General features: G+C 40.2%; 2 protein-coding genes across 10 annotated transcripts in view; both read left to right on the top strand.

Annotated features, from left to right (window-relative positions):
* LOC129811818 (sine oculis-binding protein homolog A-like) overlaps window positions 1–5,909 on the top strand; it is a 38,347-nt gene extending 32,438 nt beyond the window's left edge. For all 8 annotated transcript variants that reach the window (XM_055863458.1, XM_055863453.1, XM_055863452.1 and 5 more), the window contains one exon: window positions 315–5,909. Coding sequence is in view for 1 of the 8 variants with exons in the window: in XM_055863457.1 (XP_055719432.1) it covers window positions 315–349 (35 nt within the window). In the remaining 7 variants the exon portion in view is untranslated. The remainder of the gene's footprint in view (window positions 1–314) is intronic.
* A 1,098-nt stretch (window positions 5,910–7,007) lies between these two features.
* rock2a (rho-associated, coiled-coil containing protein kinase 2a) overlaps window positions 7,008–14,053 on the top strand; it is a 44,721-nt gene continuing 37,675 nt past the window's right edge. For both annotated transcript variants that reach the window (XM_055863448.1, XM_055863447.1), the window contains exon 1: window positions 7,008–7,850. In XM_055863448.1, coding sequence (XP_055719423.1) covers window positions 7,752–7,850 — 99 coding nt within the window. In that variant the 5' untranslated portion in view covers window positions 7,008–7,751. The remainder of the gene's footprint in view (window positions 7,851–14,053) is intronic.

Here is a 14,053-nt window from a genome sequence, read left to right as displayed (position 1 = left end):
TCATCAAACATATAATTACCTTTTTTGTCAGCATAGATCTATTGCAATGTTTCCCTCACCACTGCTCTTGTCGTAGCTTTTGACCTGATCTGAGAGAGGGTGCTGACAGAAATGTACAACCATGAAGGAAGATATACTATTGATGTCAGGGTTAATAACACGCTAATGTTACTTTAGTCAAGCATGTCGCAGTAAATCTATTGGATCTGAGCGAGAGAGATGTCTGGTAGAAAAATAGACCTGTAGAATGGGGATTCCCTTTGTCTGATCTAACATGTCTAATTCTGGATCCTCTTTCTCCTTTCATATTTCAGCTCAGACAGATGGCAGTAACTCCCCAACAGAATGAGGTATGCTGTTGAAGCTCTTGACAACACTAGCCTTCCACTATCCGCCCGTCGCTCCTCCACTCCATGAACGTCTCTCCCAGCCAACTAGCACTCAAAATTCTAGCCTTGTCACCCTAATCTTAACAACTCGGCACAGGCCGACCACAATAACCCCTGGACCAGTGGAAGTGGGACTTGGAGGCATTCACCTTTAACCCAGACCAGACGTGTTATTTTCTCTTGAGACACATTCCTTTAGCCCACACTGCCCCTCTCTCCCTTCCTTCCAAAGCAAATGCTCTGTCAGATCTCTGCTGTCAGACTGATAAGCCACAATGCTAAGCCAATAGATTTACCAGCAGTTTTGTGTTCGCTGGAAGAGGCCTAAGGTAGCATTTTTAGCCAATCTGTTCCAAAGTGAAAGGTGTAGCATTTTTATGTGGCAAGAAATTCAGGCTAAAGTCATCCCCACCCACCTTTGCATGATCACAACCAGCACAAAATGCTAACCTCCAACCCCCATCCCACCATTGAGGGTGACAGGACATTTGTTTTGAACTGGAAACCAAAAAGAGACATCTCATAATGGAAGGTAACAATCAGTGGGAGACATTTTCTGAGCCTCACAGGTTGAGGAATAATAACAAGAAAAAAGAGGAGTGGTTAAATCCTTGTGTTCTGACTGTAGCACACTCTATTCCTGGAGATACCAGGGGCCCCTTTGCGTCACAGAACCTTTCTCTTGTGGAGCAGTGGGGATATCTCCACAATAAAAGGAGACCTTGGCACTATTGAACTGCTCATCTTCAGTGGGTTTCATGGTCATAAAAGGCAAGATTTTTCAAGTTTATCCTCACTCACTGATTTGTGGACAACAGGGTAGAGACCTCACCAGCAAACGATGGTGGGTAACTGTGGACAATGTGCAATCTCTGCCAACGTGGAGGCTATTTTGCTTCTCTGCAAGCCCCTGGTCAGACAAAATCAGATGTGTAATTCTAATTGTAATCATCACGGCTGTATTTACATTTTTAACACCGCAATGATATTGATGATAATGATATATCTACAGCCACATCTCTGATGTGTACAGTAAGGTTATGGTAATGATGTGACTTTCATCATGGAAGCAAAAATATGACTGCTGCTTATCACACCACAAAGGGATTGCGTGAATCGAGAGTTGAGACCACAGCCATTAGCATTGTTTCGTCACTAGTGCTCAGGGTCGTAATGTTGCACTAGGATTTATCATTGACAAGGGAAGCTGGCTCTCTTAAATCAAATTTGCTTGTCAGTCATAGATAATTCTCTGGAAACACTGGTCCAAACGTACTGTAGAACTATTTGTAAAGTCAAACTACTGAAACAAATTAGTCAATTCTTTAATGAGACAAAGATTTTGTCATATTTACATTATGATATGGGGAATCATCTCACTTCCCTGTCCTTCACCCTGTTCAAAATGTTGTCATTTGCAAGTGTTAATCTGTCTGCATTATAACATTTTGGCAGTGTATATTTTGCTTCATTATAGTTTATATTGCCGGTAGACACAAACAGACCCCCCACACACACTAGTTGGTGCTTGGTGATCTGAAAGGACTGAGAGTCTATTGAGGGACATAATGACGAACCTTATGTATTATTACCCAAAATGAGTTGCACTTACAGTACACACGTTGCCAAATTGGTGGGTAGTGTACCACATGAGGGTGTCAAAAAGGCTCTAAGTTTGTCAGTTGCACAGAAAAATTAGAAAGCATCATGTTGCTTGTCAGGTTCAGATAAAAGTATGTCTTTTGGTACAAAGATTTCTCCCTATAGACTTCTGTCAACATAAAATTTGCTCTTTCGATTTTCATGCTCCATCTGTCCAGCCAAAATCTCCAGCTTCTTGCCAACTTCTTTTTCCATCTCTCCCATTTCCCTTTGGGTCGGAACCCTCTTTCTCTTCCTCTGAACGCAGATGGGAGGTGTAATTTCACACACCAGCCAGAGCTATGGGTTGCATGTTTTATTACAAAAATGGGAGAGTTACACACATAAACATACACACACATGCATGCATTTGCAGACACGCGCACACGCACAGCAACGACTCACCACCCTCCATGATGTACTCTCTCACACACGCACATGCACACACACTAACTAAAATGATGTTTAGAGATTCATTCTCTCTCCTTCCATGTATTGTTCCAACTGCTCTATCTTGACTTCCTCCCCGATGACAGTAGTGTTTGCCAGTGTCTGTGTATGCCAAGCAGGTGGAACCAGAGACCAATGTTCAGATTAGAGACTGTTGACTCAAAGTAAGCACTGCAACACAATCTGCCGCATGATAGTCAGGCATTTAGGCTTCACCTGTCCCGTGCCAAGACTACGATTCTGTGTCACAGTAATTATTTTCTTGAATTTCCAGTCTTAAAAATAAATATATATACTGTACCAGTCAAAAGTTTGGACACACCTACTCATTCAAGGGTTTTTTTTTATTTTTACTATTTTCTACATTGTAGAATAATAGTGAAGATATCAAAACTATGAAGTAACACATATGGAATCATTTGGTAACCAAAAACCAAAAAAGTGTTAAACAAATCAAAATATATTTTATATTTGAGATTCTTCAAAAGTAGCCGCCCTTCGCCTCGATGACAGCTTTGCACACTCTTGGAATTATCTCTACCAGCTTCATTAGCGGCAGGTAGCCTAGTGGTTAGACGTTGGGCAAGTAAACAAAAGGTTTATAGATCAACTCCCTGAGCTGACAAAGTAAAAATCTGTCATTCCGCCCCTGAACAAGGCAGTTAACCCATGGTTATTAGGCTGTCATTGTAAATAAGAATTTGTTCTTAACTGACTTGCCTAGTTAAATAAAGCATCAAAAATGTAGGTAGTCACCTGGAATGCATTTCAATGAACAGGTATTTCTTATTAATTTGTGGAATTTCTTTAATTCCTAATGCATTTGAGCCAATCAGTTGTGTTGTGACAATGTAGGGGTGGTATACAGAAGAAAGCCCTATTTGTTAAAAGACCAAGTCCATATCATGGCAAGAACAGCTCAAGTAAGCAAAGATAAATGACAGTCCATTACAGAAGGTCAGTCAATCTGGAAAATTTCAAGAACTTTGAAAGTTTCTTCAAGTGCAGTCGCAAAAACCATCAAGCGCTATGATGAAACTGACTCTCATGAGGTCCACCACAGGAAAGGAAGACCCAGAGTTACCTCTGCTGCAGAGGATAAGTTCATTAGAGCTAACTGCATGTCAGATTTCAGCCCAAATAAATGCTTCACAGAGTTCAAGTAACAGACACATCTCAACATCAACTGTTCAGAGGAGACTGTGTGAATCAGACTTTCATGGTTGAATTTCTGCAAAGAAACCACTACTGAAGGAGACCAATAATAAGAAGTGACGTGCTTGGGCCAAGAAACACGAGCAATGGACATGAGACCGGTGTAAATCTGTCCTTAGGTCTGATGAGTCCAAATGTGAGATTTTTGGTTCCAACCGCCATATCTTTGTGAGATGCAGAGTAGGTCAACGGATAATCTCTGCATGTGTGGTTCCCACCATGAAGCATGGAGGAGGAGGTGTGATAGTGTGGGTGTGCTTTGCTTGTGACACTGTCTGTGATTTATTTAGAATTCAAGGCACACTTAACCAGCATGGCTACCACAGCATTCTGCAGCGATTTGCCATCCCAATTAGTTTTGGCTTAGTGGGACTATCATTTGTTTTTCAACAGGACAATGACCTAACACACCTCCAGGCTGTGTAAGGGCTATTTGACCAAGGAGAGCGATGGAGTGCTGCATCAGATGACCTGGCCTCCACAATCACCTGACCTCAACCCAATTGAGATGGTTTGGGATGAATTGGTCCACAGAGTGAAGGAAAAGCAGCCAACAAGTGCTCAGCATATGTGGGAACTCCTTCAAGACTGTTGGAAAAGCATTCCTCATTAACCTGTTTGAGAGAATACCAAGAGTGTGCAAAGCTGTCATCAAGGCATTGTTTTGATTTGTTTAACACTTTTTTGGTTACTACATGATTCCATATGTGTTATTTCATAGTTTTGATGTCTTCACTATTATATTCTACAATGTAGAAAATAGTAATAAAATGTTTTAAAAAACCTTGAATGAGTAGGTGTGTCCTAACCTTTGACTGGTACTGTATATATCTTTAAAAAAGACATTTCCAGACTCGGCAACCTAGCCTTTTGCAGTCATCCTACTGCACACTCAAAGAGTAGCAGTTCATTTGAAAACTTTGAAATAACTTTTGGACTGACTAATCCTCAATGATTTCAACCAAAATTAGAGATCAAATAAGAAACAGAGATAATAAGGAATAATTTCCATTCTTTCATTCACTTTCACTTGACCTCATCACCATATGTAATGCGAACCAGAGATACTTCGACAAATATAGCCTTGAAACTGGAAACTTGTAGTGTCTGCGGTTCTTGACAGATGTGGGAGACAGTTGAAACTGAGACAATGAAACAGGTCGGCTTCTGTCTGACAGCAGAAATGTGTGTCTGGGTCTGTGTGTGCATGTGTGTGTTCAACTGATTTCAGCCGACCACTGCTGCCATTGTCTGTTGGACTGGAGGCATCTCAGTAAAATATAGCTAAGAATTGCCACTAGGTGTCAGGGTAGATATTCTTTGCTGCGAACACAGTTGAACTGAAAATACTGACAACTATGATTTTTTAAGCACTTCCACAGACCTTTGACGCATAGTGGCCCTGACGCATAGTCCTCCTCACCCTAACATACCGACAATACCACACACACACACCTTAATATCGCCTTCATCATTGTGACCGAAAGGCCAATTCACCCCTCCAGTGCCAGCATCGTCAGTCTTGCAAATGCTACTTAAAGGAATGAAGTGGAAATAACTTCATCTGTCTATTTCATTGGGGAGAGATGAAAGAATAAAAGCGAAAATCCAGCACCCATTTAATGGAATTAAATAGGCTAGGTCAACAGCCTAAGATATGCAATGACAATTTCCTATTCAAAATCTTGATAGAGAGTAGAAATACTAAACGAAACAAAAACATGACATTTCTCATGTCACTTTTCAAACGTGAACAGAAAATCTGCCTTAACTCTCACTTGTGTACTCTACAGTGCAGACGATGATGCTCGCTTGTAAGACTCCCCACTTTGTACAAAATAAAATGGACAAAAAACAACTTTGTTATGTTGCTAGTGTTGATGTATAGATGATCAGCTTTCTGTGACTTGTATAAACCCAACCCTCACATTTTGCTAAAGGACCCTTCTTCCTACACCACCAACAAACATCCTCCTCCCCCTTCTATGTTTTATCTAGTGGTGAATTATCAACCTTTGTGTACATTTTATAGTATTATTTAATTAAAGTGAAGAAAATTGCAAGAAATGGATATAACTGTTGTCTTTTTATTATGAAGTTGTTACTATAACTTGTTGCCAAGATTGCTTTGAAAATAATAATTTTGTGCTGTAACAGTATTTGCTTTATTCAGTGAATTGCTTATGGAGACTAATAAATAGAGGCACACACCAACTTGTTTCATCTTTGTCAATATCTGTTTAACCGCAGACACACACACACACACACACACACACACACACACACACACACACACACACACACACACACATGAATTCCTTCTCTCACCGTGGAGCAGAAGCACAAAAATATGTATTGGACACATTGTGTCATAGCATCCACTGTGCATCACAGAACACTTGGGGTGGCAATCAGCAAAAAGTCTGCACCAGCCTACACAGCATCAAGACTGGTGCAACCACAGTGGCATATTGATACTCTACTGCAGGTATGTACAGTAGGAGCCTGTGGCTATGGCGCCATCCTATGGCGCTTTCCTCACTGTGCGCCACCCACCTTAATAGCCCACCAGCAGGGGTCCCCCTTCCCATTGCTGAATACATCAGCCCCTCCTGTAGCAAACTGTGGGGGTTTCACATCCGCCTGAACAGCTACATGCCTTGGTATAAACACAATGTACCAAAACAACACCACACATAGATTATAATTACTGGGAGCAATGTCATCGACATCAATGGACAGACATAAGCAACAGTAAATTGTAGTATGTGTAGGCCTACAGTATGTCTACTGCAATAGTGTGATGCTGACCAATTAAACATAGAATTGTAGCTACCTTAGTACAACACCTGGCAAGCCGTCAAGAGGTTTAAATGTCTTGTTGCAATGTGTTCGATTGATAGTCGCAGGGTCATTTGAGGAACGCCTGTTCAAGTCCCAGTTGGCTAGCCCCCCAAATCGCTACACTGGTGTCAGAAGTCATATGGCGCTGCTGGGAGGCCAGATGTTACATTTAAATCTAACAACTAATATTCAGACATCTATTAACTTGCAGCTATGATATCATCTGGAAGTAGCATATTTGTTGCACACTTCATGATCATTGCACACAGCCATAAAAACTTTACTATTATAACAATATCAAGAGATGGTGGGGCATAAGTGGAAAGAATGTGTCAATCAGGTAAATCATTACTGAGTGTGAAGAATGTATTTGTAAAACTTTAGGAGAGTAGTCATCACATAGCTCTATTATTCATCATGATGCAGCTTCCCACATTGATTTGAGGAGACAGAGAAGGCTTATGGGTAAATGAGGCGGCTGTGTCTGCATGTTGATGTCAGAGGAGGGAGGAGAGATCTAGCTCTGGAAGTGGAGTATGTACGAGGAATCCACGGTGGCTAACTGCAGTTAGACATTCCGACAACCCTTAGTTTTTCGTCATGCAGGGATACATACCGAAATAGTTCTGTAGTGCATAGGAGAAGAGCTGATTGTATAACGTTTTTAAACTGTTCACCGCTCAAGCTATTTTGGAGAACGCCATACTCTGTCAATTTGCTTATGACAGTGATGCAATTACAAAATCCATGTAATTGGAGTGTTTCAAATGTTGGATTTTAAACACTTTCGACTGTTTTGGAAACACATTTTTTTAAATTTAAGCAAAGCACATCGGAGCGCCCAAAAAGAGAAGGGAGGGGGGCAAGAAAACGCCCTGTTGCCGAATCTTCTTAAAATTCTAACTTAATCGCGGTGTGGATCACAGAGAACAGTCATATGGAATATGGTACTATAAATGTCTATCTTGATTTGCGTTCAACTAAATCTCCGGACTAATTGGCAAGTTTGCGGAGCTGCGCTTCTCCGTTTATGGCGGATTATTATTTTTTTCTACATTGTGGATTCTGCAATTCCGAGGCGATTATAGAAGGAGGCTGCTAGGCCCACGGCCATTGCCCAAGAACAAAAAGACTTTTCCCCATGTAAACCCAAACAGTTCTCATAAGGCTCGTCTTATATGTAAAAGAAACGGGCATTTATCAATCGCAAAAATGTCACTTGGTGCAGAGAGAAGGATGGAAAACCGGTTGAAAAAGCTGGAGGCCATGATCAAAGATCCAAGATCTGCGATAAACTTGGAAAGTTTACTCGTAAGTCTGCTAATATTTTATTAATTATTAATAGGGCCTATTCTGTTTTCCCTTCGCGCACTTTGAAGCAACCAACATGATGCATTGTAGCAGTATACTTCTTACGCCATTTAACCAATATGTATCTATTTTGATGTTGCCGATGTCGACATTGTAGCCAAATCCTATCATTCGCTGGCTGCGCGGTGTTGGGCAAGGTTTAGCTAACTTCCTCACCACCAAGCCTTTCATGATTCAAGTCAACATTTACTTCAGAAAGAATAGGCCTGTTACACTATATTTTAGAGTAACAAAAATTATAAACACATCGTTATTATTTAGCATTAAGTTGTCACCTATAACAGCATCATGTGTGGCCTTTCTGTGACAATGTGTAGCCTATATGTTAATAGTTCCTGATTGAAATGCTCATTTCTGCCTGACTTAGAATTCCATGCAATTCAACATCGGGATTCCAGGCAACATAGGTCTATGTAAGGGTATAAGGATCGAAAATAGTTGAGCCATATGTTTTTCTAGTGATATGAGGGCATCTGATGCAGCAGACAACACAGCTATAGCTGTAGGCTAACTGCATTACATCTGTTTGAAGATTATTGGAAAATGTGCACAGTCCTGTAGGTTAGCCTACTTCTATGGAAACGTTTCTTCCGGTCAAGTCCCTGAACGATCTCCCGCCTGGCAAGGGATTGGCCCACTGACTTGTATGGGATATGCGCCACATTGTCATGTTTGGCACCAGACGGGTACCAACGGCATGTCACACGCGCGCTTGTCTACAAACTGATGCGTTGTAGTAACTGCCAAAGAGAGGAGTGGGTTAATAATAATAATAAGTGAACGTTTTAGGAGTGTTTACCCATACAGGCCTACTCACTGCTGTGGAATGTCGAGAGGACTGTCATCTGTTTATAGGCCTGAAAACATTCTGCAGAAACCTATTGTGATAGCCTAATAGTTGGTCCAGCCTGAAATGGCCACACCAAGATCATAAACACTCATGATTTACACATTCAGGATTTGAAGTGTTTCCTGGTGAAGCTCCCTCAGACACTATTAAAAAATGTCAAGCAGTTTCTGAACCAGAGTTCAACTTCTTCAGTACCAGTTGAATTAAGAATCCATCTGTTAAAAGTGCATAATGGGTCTAATTTATATGCAGTGACTGAATCCTCAGCTGAAAAGTGTTTATTTCCTGGGAATGAGTAGGAGATAGATATCAAAGCTTGATGACTGTTCTAGACTGAAGTTGAGTGGGAGGAGTGCGTAGGACTGAACAGGCTGTATCCTCCCAAGCCATTTTTGGCCTACTCTCGCTTTCTGTTATTGTCTGCTATGAAGAAGGCACAGATGCAAGCATCAGGCATTGCAATAATGTAGTCAGACCTGTTTCTACATGCTCTCACATTCAGACCTTTCCTGATATACCGTCCATTGTTCACTTTAAAAACATTGCCTAATGATAAATTATGAACACACACATACTTAGTCATTGACATCCATTAACATCTATAACAGCTGCTTATATATAATTATCCTGGATAAGGCACTTGTTGCCTCAGCAGAACAATGCCTGGGCCTTTTTTTATGTCCTTACTTCCTGTAAACGTTTTTCTTCCTGTACGCTTCTTGTTTTGCACAATGTACATATGAGATAATAGTCTAAAATAGAGAGTAGGCCTAAAACATGTCCCTGGAGTGTTTCAGGAATGTCAAGCTGCTCTTCAAAGGGGGTTTCTTATCACCCTGATGTGATCTGATGCAGTGTAGGACTGACTACCACTTGAAATTAGGCCCACACTCAGTGGAATGCAGCTTGGGATCTGTTAGTTACCCCGCCAAGGTTTCACTACACAACTGAGCAGTGTGAATCTTATGAATGACTGAAGTACTGTTGACTTGAATGTGTTTAATGTGTGTAATAGAATGAAGAATGCAGTGTTTCAAAGCATTTAAATGGAATGCATTTGAATGGGTACTAGTGAATTGTGATTCACCTAAATGGAGTGTGCAATTTATCCAATAAAAGGAAGGATAGGAGGGAACTCATATCAGAGGAGTGTGTGTAGACTAGTTTGGGCTACGTAGAGGAGGACAACTATTGCTGACCTGTCTGGTACTGCAGCAGACTGACTAAGGTCTCCTGGAAAGCTTCAGGAATGAGATGGCATTCATTCTGCCATCTCAGAATGTGAACTGTATCAGATGGCCTGCCTTTAACAGGCAGCTGAGAGAGTGAGGTGTGTTCAGTACAGGTTCAGGGGCGGGTAACTCAGGCCAGTCAACAGCTGAGAGAGTGAGGTGTGTTCAGTACAGGTTCAGGGGCGGGTAACTCAGGCCAGTCAACAGGATCTGATCTGCAGTGTTGGCTGTTCTTTTCTTCTCCCTCTGGCACTTTCAAATTGACCCATTAATGTTATTTTTTCTTTATTGGATGGAATGCATTTAGTGTTTTATAGTGTTCAAATGAAATGTTGAACTTTGATTAGCTATATGTTTTTACTATTTCAATAAAAATTGTACTTGAGATATTTCATGAGCTGAGTACATTGCTGGCTAGTGTGAAAAATCCTGCCCAGTTGGCATATTTTGCAATGTCAACTAGGTTGATAGTCATTTTCACCTGCAAAACTGTGTAGTAATGTAACATTCCTGTATTCTGTTGCTCCTTCTCCTATACTGCTATCTAATATAATCCCAGGGCACACCCTTTTAATTTCAGGCGTGCTCTGTATTAGCTTAGACACGTTATACTGTATCATGGAGGCTTGAAGTAAAACATCACTGATGGCAGTATTTTTCTCCAGGCCCCAGCCCCACTGATCCCCTTTATTTGGCAGAGCATCAGTGCTGACTGGGTAACTGTTCAGTCACCAGCATCAACCACTGTACTGATAACCACGTGATATTAAAAGATGAAACTTGAACGCCAAAACGTCCACTCGGGGCTAGCAGCATGAAAGAGAGGGCATTTCTTGAGATAGGCCTAACTAGGCACACTTGATTGCAGCCTTTTCACTGTCCTCAAGGAAATGACCTCATTGAGTAAATAGTTGGAGCTATATATGGGTCTCAAAGTCCCTCTGAATTGCTGCACTTTCCCCTTTCACTATTCTCTTTATCTAACTGCACCTCTCCTCTCTCACTGGCTCAAAATGAATGTTTTATTTGAGTTTCGAAGAGATTCACACCAGTAACTCATTTCTATTCTGATATTAGAGTTTCATTGTTGTCAAAGGAACATATATACGATTGTTTCATTTGTTTGTTTCTATATGCACCTACAGTGGGTATCACAAACCCACCTTGGATTTCTTCACATTTTGTGTTACAAAGTGGGATTGCAATGGATTTAAGTGCCTCTTTTTTTGTCAAGATCTACACAATACTCTGTCAATGTGTTTTTTATATAAAAAATGAAACACTAATATACCTTGATTACAAAAGTATGCACCCCCCTGAATGAATACATATTCTGAAACACCTTTGTAAGCAATTACACTAGTGATTATTTTTGGGTAAGTCTCTTAACACACCTGTATAGCACAATATTTGTACCTTATTCTTCAAGTGCTGTCAAGTTGCTGGGGGTCATGGCTAGAAAGCAATTTTAAATTCTTCCCATAGATTTTCAAGTAGACTTAAGTCAAAACTGTAACTCGGCCACTCAGGAACATTCACTGTCTTCTTGGTAAGCAACTCCGGTGTAGATTTGGCCTTGTGTTGTAGGTTAATGTCCTGCTGAAAGGTGAATTCCTCTCCCTGTGTCTGGTGTAAAGCAGACTGAAGCAGGTTTTCCTCTAGGATTTTGCCTGTGCTTAGGTCCATTACGTTTCTTTTTATCCTGAAAAACTCCCCAGTCTTTGCCGACATCAAGCATACCCATACCATGATGCAGCCACCACCATGCTTGAAAATAAGGAGGCAAATACTCAATGATGTGTTGTTGGATTTTCCCCAAACATACTTTTTGGCCTAAAGGCAAAGCGTTGTAATCCTCCGCTGTGTTTTCTTGCAGTATAACTTTAGTGCCTTGTTGCATAGATTATGCATGTTTTGGGAATATATGTACTGTATGTATGTGTATATATTTACAGTACCAGTCAAACGTTTGGACACCTACTCATTCCAGTGTTTTTCTTTATTTTGACTATTTTCCAAATTATAGTATAACAGTGAGGACATCAACTATGAAATAACATATATGAAATCATGTAGTAACCAAAAAAGTGTTAAACAAATCAAAATATATTTGAGATTCTTCAAAGTAGCCACTCTTTGCCTTGATGACAGCTGCAGAGAAACCACTTCTATAGGACATATAGGAATAAGAAGAGACTTGCTTGTGCCAAGAAACACGAGCAATGGACATGAGACCGGTGGAAATCTGTCCTTTGGTCTGATGAGTCCAAATGTGAGATTTTGGTTCCAAATGCTGTATCTTAGTGAGACAAGGAGTGTATGAATGGATGATCTCCGCATGTGTGGTTCCCACCGTAAAGCATGGAGGAGGTGGTGTGATGGTGTGGGGGTGCTTTGCTTGTGACTCTGTCTGTGATTTATTTAGAATTCAAGGCACACTTAACCAGCATGGCTACCACAGCATTCACCATCCCATCTGGTTTGTACTTAGTGGGACTATCATTTGTTTTTCAACAGGACAATGACCCAAAACACACCTCCAGGCTGTGTAAGGGATATTTGACCAAGGAGGGTGAAGGAGTGCTGCATCAGATGCCCTTGCCTCCACAATCACCCAACCTCAACCCAACTGAGATGGTTTTGGATGAGTTGGACCACAGAGTGAAGGAAAAGCAGCTAACAAGTGCTCAGCATATGTGGGAACTCCTTCAAGACTGTTGGAAAAGCATTCCTAATGAAGCTGGTTGAGAGAATGTCAAGAGTGTGCAAAGCTCTCTTCAAGACAAAGGGTGGCTACTTTGAAGAATCTAAAACCTATTTTGATTTGTTTAACACTTTTTTGGTTACTACATGATTCCATATGTGTTATTTAATCGTTTTGATGTCTTCACTATTACTCTGCAATGTAGAAAATAGTAACTTTTGACTGGTACTGTATATTGTTCTTTTCACTGTCATTTAGGTCGTTATTGTGGAGTAACTGCAATGTTCTTGATCCATCCTCAGTTTTCTCCCATCAGTCAATTAACTCTGTAGCCGTTTTAAAATCACCATTGGCCTCATAGTGACATCCCTCAGCAGTTTCCTTCCTTTCCTGCAGTTCAGTTCAGAAGGACCACTGTATCTTTGTTGTCTTGGTGGTTTAATACATCATTTAAACTTTACCATGCTTAAAGATATATTCAATGTCTGACTTGTCATTGTTACCCATCTACTAATCACTGCTTTTCTTTGAGGCTTTCGAAAAAGCTCCCTGGTCTTTGTAGTTGAATTTGTGCTTCAAACTCAGTACTTGACTAACAGAAGTGGTAGTCATTAAATAATTAATGTCAAATCTCTATTTCAAAGTGAGTCCATTATTTTGTGATTTGTTAAGCCACATTTTACTCCTGAACTAATTTAGGCTTATGCAACAACTATATTTTAGTTATTTAATTTCTATTCATTTGTAAACCTTTGTAAAATGTTCTTTTCACTTTGACATTATGGAGTATTTTGTGTAGCTCAATGACAAAAAAAATCACAATTAGATCTATTTAAATTTAATTTGTAATGCAACAAAATGTGAACAAATCCATTGGGGTGAAAACGTATGATGCCCACTGTATACATAATTGTTGGATAACCATTTGATATCATTATTGCAGCCAGAATAGACAGCTGATGGTCATTTCCATGTAAAAGGACCCCTGAGCACCAACATGTGAAGTTTGTAGGAAAATGTCAAACGAAAGCTGAGTCAAAATATATATTTTTATTAAAGTATATATACACTTTTCAAGCATTTTCCATCCTAAAAATTAGGATTAAGCAAAGGCTTTGATTTCAGGTCCAACAGATGGGAAAGGGGTCTTAGAAAACATCCAGAAAGTCTTGAAAGGTATTAATAATATATCAAAACACAATCATGTTGAAGTGAAGACCCCTGCCAACTAATAGCAACACATATTTAGTTTCGGATAAATTATTCTGCCTTCTGTTCGTTTTTTAAAGAAACATTGCCTTGTTCCTTGAGAATTACTTTAGCAAAAAACCCATATACCTTTTAAGATATTTTCTAA

The sequence above is a fragment of the Salvelinus fontinalis genome, chromosome 15 (assembly GCF_029448725.1).
Source record: "Salvelinus fontinalis isolate EN_2023a chromosome 15, ASM2944872v1, whole genome shotgun sequence".
Classification (NCBI taxonomy): Eukaryota; Metazoa; Chordata; class Actinopteri; order Salmoniformes; family Salmonidae; genus Salvelinus; species Salvelinus fontinalis.
This window is presented reverse-complemented; position numbering and strand designations above follow the sequence as displayed.